This window comes from Bicyclus anynana, chromosome 7 (genome assembly GCF_947172395.1).
Source record: "Bicyclus anynana chromosome 7, ilBicAnyn1.1, whole genome shotgun sequence".
Taxonomy (NCBI): domain Eukaryota; kingdom Metazoa; phylum Arthropoda; class Insecta; order Lepidoptera; family Nymphalidae; genus Bicyclus; species Bicyclus anynana.
In genome coordinates this window covers 2,502,314-2,516,172 of record NC_069089.1, presented here as the reverse complement: position 1 = coordinate 2,516,172, position 13,859 = coordinate 2,502,314, and the positions used below count along the sequence as shown (strand labels likewise).

The 13,859-nt window shown below is 36.5% G+C and overlaps 1 protein-coding gene across 1 annotated transcript; it reads left to right on the top strand.

Annotated features, from left to right (window-relative positions):
* Window positions 1–1,957: 1,957 nt before the first annotated feature.
* On the top strand, window positions 1,958–4,945 carry LOC112058200 (juvenile hormone esterase). The gene is made up of 3 exons (XM_052882627.1): window positions 1,958–1,981; window positions 2,452–2,595; window positions 3,632–4,945. Exons 1-3 carry the CDS (start codon window positions 1,958–1,960, stop codon window positions 4,943–4,945), a joined length of 1,482 nt encoding a protein of 493 aa, XP_052738587.1.
* Window positions 4,946–13,859: the final 8,914 nt, after the last annotated feature.

Sequence of the window (13,859 nt, the reverse complement as noted above, 5' to 3'; positions counted from 1 at the left end):
AAGTCCCAGGACTTGTGACAAGGGTGTGGTTTAAAGACGTCTTTTAAAATGCATAAACACTCACCAACCCTGCCCGACATGCTCTCCATTCCCACAGTAAACAATTTAAGATCAATAATTACTTCATTACGAAACATTATATATACGACTAGTGGACGCCCGCAATGTAAAATTCAGGTTTTCACTGGTCCTGCGGAAACCAAGGATTTTTTCTGGATAAGAAGTATTGCGTTGCCCAATAACCTCATCTGTCTAACAGTGAAAATTTCATTTAATAGGGTCAGAGTTGTGTAAATAACTATACCTAAGCACTAAAGAAAACACAGTTATTATAATTTATATATTGTTACGCCTATGGTTTAGTCAAAACCTGGCGCTAAATTTAACAAAGATTATGTATTAGTTAGAAGGGACAGAACTCTGAAAACCTACATTAAAGTATATGATTGGGTCTAGATAACAAAAGAAATGAAAATTCCGCTAAGTTTACAAAGCGAAGCTTGACTTTGTCAAAATAAAGTAGTAAAGTAATTATATTTTTAATAAAGTTATCATTAAAGATAACAATATTAATTTTTCGGGAATCGAAAAATACCCGTAGAAAGAGACAATTTTGTATCGATGGGGCTGGAATGTCTGTGTTTACTTGCAACTTGAATGTTATTAAAATAAAAACAATAAAGCATTTTCCTGTAAAATGCGCTTTATCTTGGATAATGGGTTATAATCTATACTAATATTATAAAGCTGAAGAGTTTGTTTGTTTGTTTGATTGAACGCGCTAATTTCAGGAACTACAGGGGAAAATGACGGCCTCCGTGGCGCAGTGGCATGCGCGGTGGATTTACAAGACGGAGGTCCTGGGTTCGATTCCCGGCTGGGCAGATTGAGATTTTCTTAATTTGTCCAGGTCTGGCTGGTGGGAGGCTTCGGCCGTGGCTAGTTACCACCCTACCGACAAAGACGTACCGCCAAGCGATTTAGCGTTCCGGTACGATGCCGTGTAGAAACCAAAAGGGGTGTGGATTTTCGTCCTCCTCCTAACAAGTTAGCCCGCTTCCATCTTAGACTGCATCATCACTTACGATCAGGTGAGATTGTAGTCAAGGGCTAACTTGTAAAGAATAAAAAAAAAAAAAAAAAAATAAATAAATAAATAAAAAAAAAAAAAAAAACTTTCAGTGTAGATAGCTCATTTATCGAGGAAGGCTATAGGCTACATATTATCCCTATATTCCTACGGGAACGGAAACCACGCGGGTGAAACCGCGCGGCGTCAGCTAGTATATGATAATATTAATATGTATACAAAGAGCGCATATATTACAGGTACAATCCTGGAAGGTTTTGGTTGAAAGTGAAGAATAAACCCTTTGTGCATAAAAATAATTGATATCAATGACTCAAAAACATTTTCTATTAATTTTTGTAATTAATAAATCATTCTATTTCATTTGTAATAAATAGGTCCAACTAGGACTTTCAGACCGCTATTACATTTGAAGTGTTAAATACTAAATCAGCATGTTTTTTTTGATACACAAGCGTAATATAAAGTATTGATTGTGCGTTCATATTTTATTTGATAAGCCTACTAGCGTTTACGAGCACACAGAATAAAAATAGTGGCATTAATTTTTCAAGTGAAATAAATATATAAATAAAATTTTTGTGTTTCGAAAATGTTTTTAATTGGAGTGTTAAGTTTGCTCTTACTGGTAATTATTACTGCGGCAAAAAATCACGAAGTACCTTCATTTTTAGCCGCAATCAATAGCGTTTACGTTGCGTAGTTTGTCACAAATTCCACGGGAATCGTGGATTATTCCGGGATTAGGTACTTTTTATCACGGAATAATCCATCTGCCAAATTTGCCCGGACATCTGTTCGCCCGGGCTAATTCCTTAAGCGTCTCTCAGATCCACAGTTATACAAAAAAAATTAAAATGCTTGATTATGATTGCTTGTAACAATAAACACGTGAGAAAATAAAGTTATTTTAAATTGGTATAGCAAGAGCCGTGATAGCCCAGTGGTTATGACATCTGCCTCCGATTCTGGAGGGCGTGGGTTTGAATCCGGTCCGGGGCATGCACCTCCAACTATTCAGTTGTGTGCATTTTAAGAAATTAAATAGCTCGTGTCTCAAACGGTGAAGGAAAACATCATGAGGAAACCTGCATACCAGAGAGTTTTCTTCATTCTCTGCCTGTGTGAAGTCTGTTAATCCGCATTGGGCCAGCGTGGTGGACTATTGGCCTTACCCCTCTCATTCTGAGAGGAGACTCGAACTCAGCAGTGAGTGAGAGAGTTGATGACGATGTTATATAGGTTCGATGACTCGTCATTTCTATACATTTTATTGAATTTTATAAGTAACAAAATAATGTAAAGTTAAAATGATACGTATCAACTAATATAACTATAACTAGCTACCTTCTAAATTACAGAAACATGTGGATTCTGTCACAGTGTCAGTGGAGCAAGGGATGCTGAGAGGAGAACAAAAGCAGACAATCACGGGAGATGCGACGTATTACAGTTTCAAAGGAATTCCATATGCAGCACCGCCCACAGGCCTCTGGAGATTCAAGGCTAGTAAATATATTAAAAAAAAAAACAATTGAATAGGTTGCGAAGCGCAACACTTAAAAACTTGATAAATTCCTGTTTGAACCGACTTTAAAAAAGGAGGAGATTCTCAAGTTGATCGATACATCGATTTCTCGAGGACACCGAACCGATTTGATAAATTCTATTTTGTTTTAATAGGGTATATTCCCCATGTGGCCTCATATTCATCATGTTCAAGATTCCATCATCTTCTGATGTATTAATTCAAGCCATGAATATTGAAATTTTTTTTGGTATTTCAGACAGTGCTCTTTTAAATTGTTCTTTCAGAACCAGCTAAAAATAAGACACCGGCTTATCACTTTCAAACTGATTATCAAGTAGAACATAATAATATTATGACGTTATTTTTTTGTTTTTTAGTTTAGTGGGTACGTTTTTAAGTTTTGAGTCTTATTAAAATATTTTCGACATTAAATTAAAATATATTATAGTTTAAACGTTTTTTTCTTTTACCCAGGTTAACTCAAAAAATGTGTTTTTTGTTGAATAAACGGCCGTATCTTTTTTACGTAAACTTAGAAGTTTGATTTGACCTGACCTGAGTCATAAAATTAAATTTGAACTTGATACCTCAATGTATTTCCGAAATAAAGGGTCACTGACAGATAGACAAAGTGATCTTAGCTCTGCTTTTTCCTTTGAACTACGGAACCCTAAATAAACGCAAAAAAATCTGGCAAAATGGTAAAACTAATACTTTGCTTTTCCCATCCAAACTAAAGATGAATCCCTATTTCCCTTGGTCATTCCAAAACCTGAAAACGACTAAACCTGATATCATTTATCTGATACTTTGAAGATTTTTACGGAATAATAATTAAAGAAAATGGCGAAAAAAAATTATAATTTTATAATCTTAACAGCTGAACGGTTCTGAATGAAATTACTCGCTCCTCAAACTATATTTTTTATTATTTTTCCCTCGTTTTAATTTTTTATTAAATTATTTATATTTGATTTATTTTTAAATTAGTTGATTTTATTTATTTATAGGCACCACAACCTCCACTACCTTGGAAAGGAGTGAGAAACGCCACCCAACATGGAAATGTATGTCCACACGTTGACGCCCTTCAAGATATGCTGTTTATACCTGGAAGCGAAGACTGTCTTTTCTTAAACGTATATACTCCAAGTTTGAAACGGAAATCTTCTCTAGCAGTCATGGTTTTCTTGCACGGAGGAGGTTATGCATTTGGCTCTGGAAATGATGATTTTTACGGTCCAGATTTTATAATGAACTCCAAAAATGTCATTGTCGTGACAATAAATTATAGACTCGACACATTAGGGTTTCTTTGCTTAGATACTAAAGACGTGCCTGGCAATGCTGGTTTGAAAGATCAAGTAGCGGCATTGAAGTGGGTACAGAAAAACATAAGAAACTTTGGTGGAGATCCAAAGAAGGTTACCATCATTGGACAAAGCGCAGGAGCAGCTGCAAGCGCTCTGCACGCAATCTCCCCCATGAGTCGAGGACTATTTCGTAGGGTCATACTAATGAGCGGAGCACCTATAAGCGAGTTTACAACTGAATTTGAACGAACACGAAGAGCCTTTGTACTTGGTAGAAATCTTGGCTTTAACGCTACTGATCCTACAGAACTGTTACATTTCCTCCAATCTGTGCCTGTAAGAGACTTACTCGATACCAGCGCATCAGTCATAGCAGCTGAAGAAGTTATTGATTTTATTGTGAAATCACATTATTTTGTAACGGTAGTGGAAAAAAATCTTGGACAAGAACCATTTTTAATGGAATCACCTACACTTTCGGTTGAAAAAGGACTGCATGAGGCAGATACTTTAATAGGATTCACTTCAGCTGAAGGAATTTTTAGCGTTCCTTTCTTTGAGAAAGCATTGACACTCCAAAAATATGGCAGATACCCAGAAGCATTGGTGCCGAGAACTATTTTTTATAAAACATCACCAGAGACGCATTTGGAACTTGCAGATTCGATTGTAGAATTCTATACCGGGTCACAGTCGATGGCTTTGGAAAATATGCAGCAACTCATTGCCTACAGCACGGATATGTTTACTTATCCAGTAATGCGATATGCAAGACGTTTATCCGATTTTAATAGAAATGATAATATCTACATGTATGAGTTCACAAGTAAGACCAACCGGAACTATTACAGTAAAGAAGGCGATCGGTATGGAATAGATGGTGTGGCTCACATAGATGATCTACTATATCTTTTTAATGCGAATTCTCTAAATTTAACTATCGATGCGAGTTCTGCTAAAGTTATTCACGAGTATGTCACCTTGTTTACAAATTTCGCGATATATGGGTAATTATACATAATATATATTAACATACTCTCGCAATTTTGTCCATGTTTGTTTACGCCATCTTCGCAATATTGTGTTTCTAACAATAAATGAAGGGCTCAATTGAATCGGAGTCGTGGGAATATGAGTCTCGCCGCTTCTATATTTATTTTATTAATATACGAACAATAAACTAACTAATATATTTCAACTTTTATAGGAATCCAACGCCTGACACGAGTCTCGGCCTCACCTGGCCCAAATATACCACGGAATGTGAAGAGTATGTTGTAGTCGATCAAAATCTGACGATCGCAACAAATCCAAAGAAAATTATGGTTGATTTCTGGGAATATATTTACAACAAAGTTGGTGAAACATTTTAAATACACCTCATACAAACCTACAAACCAAAATACAGTAATATATATTTTAATAAATTTTATTAATTTTTATGTTTGTAGATTTCTTTTAGCTTTATCCTAGATATTATGTAAGAATATTTCATTAATGAAACAGATGATAAAACACTTCAGATCCGTAGTAAGTGGCAATGCCTATACAATGTTGTTATTTTCTATTTTTACGAGACTTGGTCGCTAACTATGGGCCTCATAAGAAGGCTCAGAGTCACACAGCGGGCGATGGAACAAGCTATGTTAGGAGTATCTCTGCGTGATCAAATCAGAAATGAGGAGATCCGCAGAAGAACCAAAGTCACCGACATAGCTCAACGAGTTGCGAAGCTGAAGTGGCAATGGGCGGGGCACATAGTGCGAAGAGCCGATGGACGTTGGGGTCCCAAAGTGCTGGAATGGCGACCCCGCACTAGTAAGCGCAGTGTTGGCCGACCCCCCACCAGGTGGACTGACGACATCAAGCGAGTCGCAGGGATTCGCTGGATGCAGGTGGCTCAGTATCGTGATGTTTGGAAGTCCCTTCAAAAGGCCTATGTCCTGCAGTGGACGTCCATCGGCTGATATGATGATGATGATGATGACGAGATCCTTCCTTTTATTGTATTCCTAAATTACTTGTACTTGTATTTATGAGCAGACAAAAAAGGGTTGAAATCAGCCAATTTAAAATTCTTATATATTAATGGAATACAAATAATTTCTTTTATTTAAAAAAATATGTCTTCTTGGCTTGTTAAGATGAGATCTTGAGTAATGTACTTTTTTACATTCTTTGAAGACTGTTTCAAATACAAGTCGGTCAATGAAAAAGCTATGATTTTTTGAACGCAAAAGATAAAATATATTCCATATCGTATCCACAACTCGACTGCCTCCATGGCGCAGTGGTATGCGCGGTGGATTTACAAGACGGAGTTTCTGGGTTCGATCCCCGGCTGGGCTTATTGAGATTTTCTTAATTTGTCCAAGTCTGGCTGGTGGGAGGCTTCGGCCGTGGCTAGTTACCACCCTCCCGGCAAAGACGTACCACCAAGCGATTTAGCGTTCCGGTACGATGCCGTGTAGAAACCGAAAGGGGTGAGGATTTTTAACCTCCTCCTTACAAGTTAGCCCGCTTCCATCTTAGACTGCATCATCACTTAATAGTCACGTAATTTCACAGTTTAAAAACTTTTAAGCAAATTTCGAAAATAGGAGTGCGTGTGCCGCGATAAATAATTTTAGAAAGTTTCAAATAAACAAAGCCCGGGCAAAACAAACGAGTCAGAGTGTGAAACTGTTTACAAATGTTTAAAACTTTAAACTGTTTCGCGAACAAATAACAAGAATTAGCGACACGGTTTTATGTTTAACCAACGCGACGAGACGTGAGAAACAAGAAACTACGTGACGACAAGCGAAAAGTATGTTGGAGTACCCGACTGGCGAAGGTTATTAAAACTCACGTGAGAACCAGCTCATGATTAAGGGCCCCGTAAGGGTTCGAAACTAGTCGGGGATACTCCGACCTAATATCACGTGAGTTTTAGCCGTGTTTCATAATCAATTAATATGAATAACACTCACAATAGTTTAAATTCTAAAAAAATAGGATTATGTTTATTTTAAGCTGACGCCCCGCGGTTTTACGCTCGTAGTTCGAGTTCCAGTGAGAACAGGTGATAAAATATAGTCTTTGACACTTAAAAATAACGTGGTTTTCTATTAGTACAAGATTTTTTTCTCGTAAGCTTCGTAATACGCAATACGTAATGCTCCTCGCCGGGTGATTTGGACAGCGCAAAAGCTTTGCTATCTACAGACGGCGCCGGGGCTAGATGAAGAATAGTGGGGCCGTTACAATAGGGTTAGTAGGCTGAATGTATTTATTCCTAACGCCTCCGTTACCGTGGTGGGAATACACGTGTATGATCAATGATAATTTTATATTATAGATGGGTTACGGCCCTACCAAATCACCGATCCGAATAATAGGGATACAGCACTGAGCACACACATGCACAAATTTGTCTTTAATTCCATTATTTTTGTTGCTAGAAAGGCGTCGTCTATTGCGTTTTTATTGCGCGAATAGTAAACGAAATTATTAGGAAATTTATGTTCCCGCTCTGCTCAAATTAGTCAGAAAGGCTCAGAGTAATTCAGTAGTAACTTCTTACACACTAATTATAACTATTGTCACATTTAACTATGGTATCGTAACTTTAATTTTAAGTTTTCGACTTCAATTACCACTATTAAATCATGAAAGAAAGAAAGAAAGAAAGAAAGAAAATAAGTTTATTCACTTTTTAGTGTCACAAACAGTACATCTTATCTTAGATATTACATGACTGTCTGTGACACCAAACAGAAAGGGTTTACAGCTCAGCATTAGCCGTTCATCGCAGGAAAGCAATGCGCAGCGCTGATTTTCAGCTGAGACCCGGGTGACGTCACAGTCAGTTATAATTATAAACTAAACATCTAATCAAAATACTTTAAATACATCCAAAATAAAAATTCATACAATAAGACACAAAATTAAAAAAAAAAACCAAAAACAAAAAACCTTGATAAGAGCGTATAAATAAAATGATAATAACATAAAGATAAATGCCAACATACAATAATTAATATTACATATATATATACATATAATATATATAAATAGAAATATGAATACTTATACCAATTAATAGACTGTACCTAAATGTGTTATTTGCATCTAAAGTTCCCATTAAATAATTGATGCCTCCACTGCATAATCTTCTAACTCTTTTTGTCTATATAACATGAACTTCTTCAATTTCTGAGAGAAGCTAAATTTGGATTGAGAGTCGCGAATAGGTGGCGGAATGTTGTTCCAGCATCGAGTGGCGGCATATTTAAATATGACATAACTTGACTTTTCAAAAGTGCTTGTAAATTAAGCCTAATTGAAATAAATGAAATTTGAATTTAAATTTATTGAGCCCAGCCTTATTAGTATATAATATATTATTTATATTATGACTATATTAATAGCTCATTTATATTATAACTATATTCATATAAAACTAGCGGACGCCCGCGACTTCGTCCGCGTGAAACTCGATGTAAACGTTCAACTGCCCCTACCTAACTCTACCCCTACCTTACCCCTACCCTACCCCCGTACCCTACCCCTACCTTTTCCTGAATTTTCTTTGCTATAAACCTCACGGAGCCCGAGACCTTTCCAACGAATGCAAAACCGTAGAAATCGGTTCGTGCGTTCTGGAGTTATAGCGTTAGGAAGGAAAACAGAACTTATTTTTATATAGTAGAGAAGAAGACTATAATTAACTTAATACTTTACTCATATGACACGGCGCCAATTGTATGTTCACAACACTATTATAGCACAATAATTGCAATTTCTCGATAATGGAGAGAGTAACAGCGTGTAACACACACTTAAACAGATAGTGGTAGAAATTAAAGTGTAGCTACGATAGCTGTCCTGCTTCATTTTATCCTTTCCCCTATCTTCCATCTCACGTTACGCACGTTCGCCTGCTGCGATCGACAATGGTTGGAGTCGCCCCGCTAATTCGTTGAGAGCTGGTCGTGCGCACGCTGAGAAATATTTTACCGCCATCACAAAAAGCCGTGTACGCGTGTGTTTTGTGGATAAATCATTAAAAACCAACAAGTTGAGTGCTCCTTATAAATAATAGACTGTGAATCAATTTTGCTTGTTTTGTGTTGCCACGCACCCGCTGTTTAAGTCTTATGGTGGACGCATCCTGGACAAAAGAACGGGTCGAAGATCACGTGAGTTCCTTCCTATCCCGTATCTTATCATTCCGGGTGTATTCCAACGAAGCTATCGATCGAAATTAACGTAAATTACCACCATAACATTTTTGGTCCTATTCGAGCGGATTTGTACTATAATTTCGTTGTCTAACCTACCTCCGTTGTGACGTACTAAGTTCGCTATTTCTTATTTCGTATTATATTTTTATATTATTGTTATAATATACTATTCCGCACATATATATATTTATTATAATCGAAGAATAAGATGTTTTCTTCGGTTAGTTTCGCTATATAAATAAAATCGATACGCTAATTACGCTAAACTATTACGCCGCGTCATAACTAGTAGGTAGGTACATAACGGTACATATTCCGAATTCATTCATTCATTCGTTACGAGAAACGAAGTATTCCATTTTATAGCATAAATCTTTTGATACTTATAATAGATTTCAAGTAACTTTTTGTTGACATCTTAGTATAACGCTGTTTGTTAATATTTTTTAACACTTATTTAAAGAAGAAGTATTTACTTTCTTTTATTTAATTAATTTACAAATTAATATTTCATCATGAGTAAAAAAGAAGTCTTGCCTGCAAGCTACAGCGCAGATGAATGCCATCTCAAGCTGTTAGAAGCGAAGAAAGAAATGATGTTTAGCCGCTTACAAGGTATTTACGACTTGACCTTACTAGTTAGCGATGACAGTAGCAAACTACCTTCGTTATTGGTACAGGCAGCCAATATAGACGTTTTGCGTAAGGAGTTTGAATTAAATTTGGATCAGTATACTATGGCGCAAATGAAAGTAAATCCAAACGCTGTTATCAGTTATCAAAGTTGGAACGCATTTGAGGAAATGTTTTGTTTTATTAAAAAATCTTTGGAACCCTATTATTATAGTAAAAATGATTCTACAAAACCTTGTCTTTCTAAATTTCCCACAATGAAATCCAGTCTCCCTGCTATTGAATTACCCGACTTTTCGGGAGATTCGTCTCACTGGCAGCTATTCTATGAACAATTCAAGAATTTAATACATAATAACCCAACGCTTTCTGACAGTGAAAAAGTGTGTTATTTAGTTGGAAAATTGAAAGGTTCTGCGGCATCCGTGTGCGCAGGGTTGCCAGTATCGGGTGAAAATTATTCTATTATATGGAAAAATTTGATAGACAAGTATGACGATCCTCGTTCATTGGCTGGTACATATGTAAATCAACTTTTGAATTTTAAATCATTAAATAATAATACCGCTTCTGGTCTCGAATTATTTTTAAATTCTTTCAACTCCTCCGTCGACGCTCTTAAACAATTAAAATTGGATAATTTAACAGATTTTTTCCTATTACATCTCGCACTTCTGAAGCTTGATCCCGAAACGGTGAAACTTTTTGAAATAACTTATCGCAAAGAAAAAATTCCTTCTTACGGACAATTAGTAGAATTTGTCAAAGAACAAAGTAAGGTTCTTTCTAGAGGATGTAATAGTAAACCATCTGATTCGCACGTTTCAACCAAACCTCATAATAAAAAAACGCCTATTGCAAAATTTACTAAATCTTTTGTGAATACGGAGTCTATTCAAAACTCTAAAGACTTTAAATGTATTTTATGTAAAAATGAAAAGCATAATCACTTATATAAATGTCCGAATTTCATGAAATTAACGCCGCAAAAACGATTTCAAGTAGTAAAAAATAATTCTTATTGTACTAACTGCTTAAGCACTCTTCATAAAACCGCCTCTTGCTTATCGACTCACAATTGCGCTCATTGTAACCAGAGACATTCGTCTCTGTTATGTTTTTCTCACGCAAATAAATTTAATTATAGTGATCCGGTTAATATAAACACTGCACAAAACGCAACGCACTCTCATTCTATATCGCTACCCGCTAATAAAACCGCTAACTCTCATAATAATTTTAATTCTTACGCTAATATACCCGCTGATGTAGCTACACAAAAAGCTAAAAATGAGTCGAATAATGACACGTCCGCTAATGGACACACATCGCTATGTACAATTTCTCGTGATTTTCATGAACGCAACGCAACTACATTGTTAGGTACCGCTAAAATAAAAGTTATTGATAACTATGGCCGCACTCACTTTCTGCGATGTCTAGTAGACCCTGGCTCGCAGAGTGATTATATTACTATAGCTTCTTGTAAAAAATTATCGCTTCCTGTATATTCACAAAATCGCTTTACAGAAGTACAGGGCATAGGTGGGACTTCTCAAAAAATACTTGGGATTTCTAATTTGAAATTCACCTCACGCTTCGATGACACCAAAGTATACGATATACGCCCTCTGGTGGTAGAAGGTATTACTTCTCAATTGCCTGATGCTAAAGTAAACTTGTCCGCACTAGAAAGCTTGATAAAAAACATTCCATTAGCCGATGACAGTTTTTCAGAACCAGGTTGTGTTGATTTATTAATTGGTGTTAAATTATATTGCGATATTTTGCTTTTTAATAAAATTACCGCTGAGAATAGCTCACCGTCTGCTATAGAAACCTCGCTCGGTTACGTCATCATGGGCGACGCGCCGATCGCTTCTGGGCTTATATCTACTTCTGCCTTTTGCGCTTTCAGTCGTGAACCTCTAGATAATCTCTTAGAGAGGTTCTGGAAGGTAGAAGAAGCTCCTCATCAGAAATTTTTGAGTCCCGAAGAGCAGGAATGTGAAAAAATATATGTCACAACGACTACTCGTAAAACTGATGGCAGTTTTATTGTATCTCTTCCCTTTAAGGAAGACCCGGTTCGCTTGGGTAACTCTTATATACCCGCTAAGAGAAGGTTTCTCAACCTTGAGAAGAAGTTTAATAACTCACCTGATTTAAGAATAAAATATAACGAAGTTATTCAAGATTATTTAGATAAGGGTATTCTTTCTAAGATTTCTCCTCAAGAAAGCATTATGCCTGGTTTTTACTTGCCTCATAGGCCTGTTATACGGGACGACAAAGCGACTACCAAACTTAGAATTGTTCTAGACGCTTCTATGAAAACTAATGTTAATATATCTTTAAATGATATACTTCATACAGGCTGCAACTTGCAAGCTGAAATATTTAATATTTTAATAAACGTTCGCCTCTTTAAAATCGCTTTTTTCGCAGATGTGAAACAAATGTATTTATGTATTGAAGTTCTCCCCGCTCATCGTAAATTTCAGCGAATTTTATTTAGATTTTCTAATAATGAACCACTAGAAATCTACGAGTTTAATCGCGTTACTTTCGGATTGCGTTCGTCTCCTTTTTTAGCGCTTCGCACGTTACGCGAATTGGCTAAAAGAGAGAAGGATAGATGGCCCGCGGCCGCAGCGATAATCGAAAGAGATGTTTATATGGACGACCTCGCTTCCTCTGCCTCTGATCCTTCAGAAGCAGTAGAGAAGGCTGAGCAGTTGATCCAAATGTTTAAGTCCGGAGGGTTCGATTTAATTAAATGGACTAGTAACTCTCCTGAATTATTACGTAACATACCTCAAACGCACCGACAGTCTGAAGGAATATCGTTTGACGACGAACACACCTTTAAGATTTTAGGATTACATTGGTTTCCCGTTCATGATAGTTTAAGTTTTTTTGTATCTCCCCCCTCGCTCAAATGGACGAAACGCTCTATTCTCTCCGCAACTGCTCAACTCTACGATGTCTTAGGACTCGTTGGGCCTGTGATTTTATACGCCAAATTGATAATTAAGGAATTATGGATTTTAAAGTTGTCATGGGATGAAACGCTCCCTTCTCATATTATAGAGGCTTGGTTACAATTTATAGATGAGCTGCCTCTTTTATCAAAGCTTAAAATTCCGCGACACCTTGGTGTAGAAAATAACTCTAATTTATCTTTACTCACATTCGCCGACGCCAGTGAAAAGGCGTATGGTTGTGTAATTTATACACACGTGACAAATGGAGATAATAAACCTATCATTTCATTAGTTTGCTCTAAATCACGTGTGTCTTCTCCCTCTAGTTTAGTTACGCTGGCTAGACTAGAGTTAAACGCTCTTGTATTACTTGCAAAATTAGTTCGCAACGTATATGATACTTTAATATCGCGACAACCTGTAGACAATATTTTTGTATTTTCAGACTCTACTGTCGCTCTGTGTTGGTTAAAGTCCTCACCTCACAGATTTCAAACTTACATTGCTAATAGAATATCGCAGTTTCAGGAACTATTGTGTACCGATGATCTTTATCATATTTCTGGTATAGAGAATCCTGCAGATTGTATATCTCGTGGACTATTGCCTTCGCAATTATTAACCCATGAACTCTGGTTCAATGGGCCAACATGGGCTTCGTCGCCTATTAATCAATGGCCCGTTCAGAAATTCTCACCTAACGCCTCTGCGCTTCCAGAACAGAAAACTATATCTCTTGTCATGCGAAGTGTAGATGAACATCCTTTACTGACGTTAAGTACTAAGTTTTCTTCTTGGCATAAGTATCTGAGATCGGTTGTCTTTTTATTGAAATTTCTCAAGAAATTACCTAAAGGAATTCATATTACCGCGGAAGATTTAAATGTCGCAGAAACAAAAGTCATTGAAGTTGTTCAAAATACAAATTTCTATGAGGATATTCAAAAACTAAAAAAAGGAATTTCGTGTTCGCGTGCTATTCAAAAATTAAATCCGTTTATTCGCGATAATATTCTTCACGTAGGTGGTCGCTTAACTTATTCCTCTTTAGATTATTGTCATAAACATCCGATTTTA

Bases quoted from the DNA above. Each gene is read 5' to 3' on its own strand.
- LOC112058200 (XM_052882627.1), top strand. From the start codon at position 1,958: ATGATTGCTTGTAACAATAAACAC. The intron at 1,982-2,451 runs GTGAGAAAATAA...TCTAAATTACAG, and splicing joins TTGCTTGTAACAATAAACAC to AAACATGTGGATTCTGTCAC. The intron at 2,596-3,631 runs GCTAGTAAATAT...ATTTATTTATAG, and splicing joins CAGGCCTCTGGAGATTCAAG to GCACCACAACCTCCACTACC.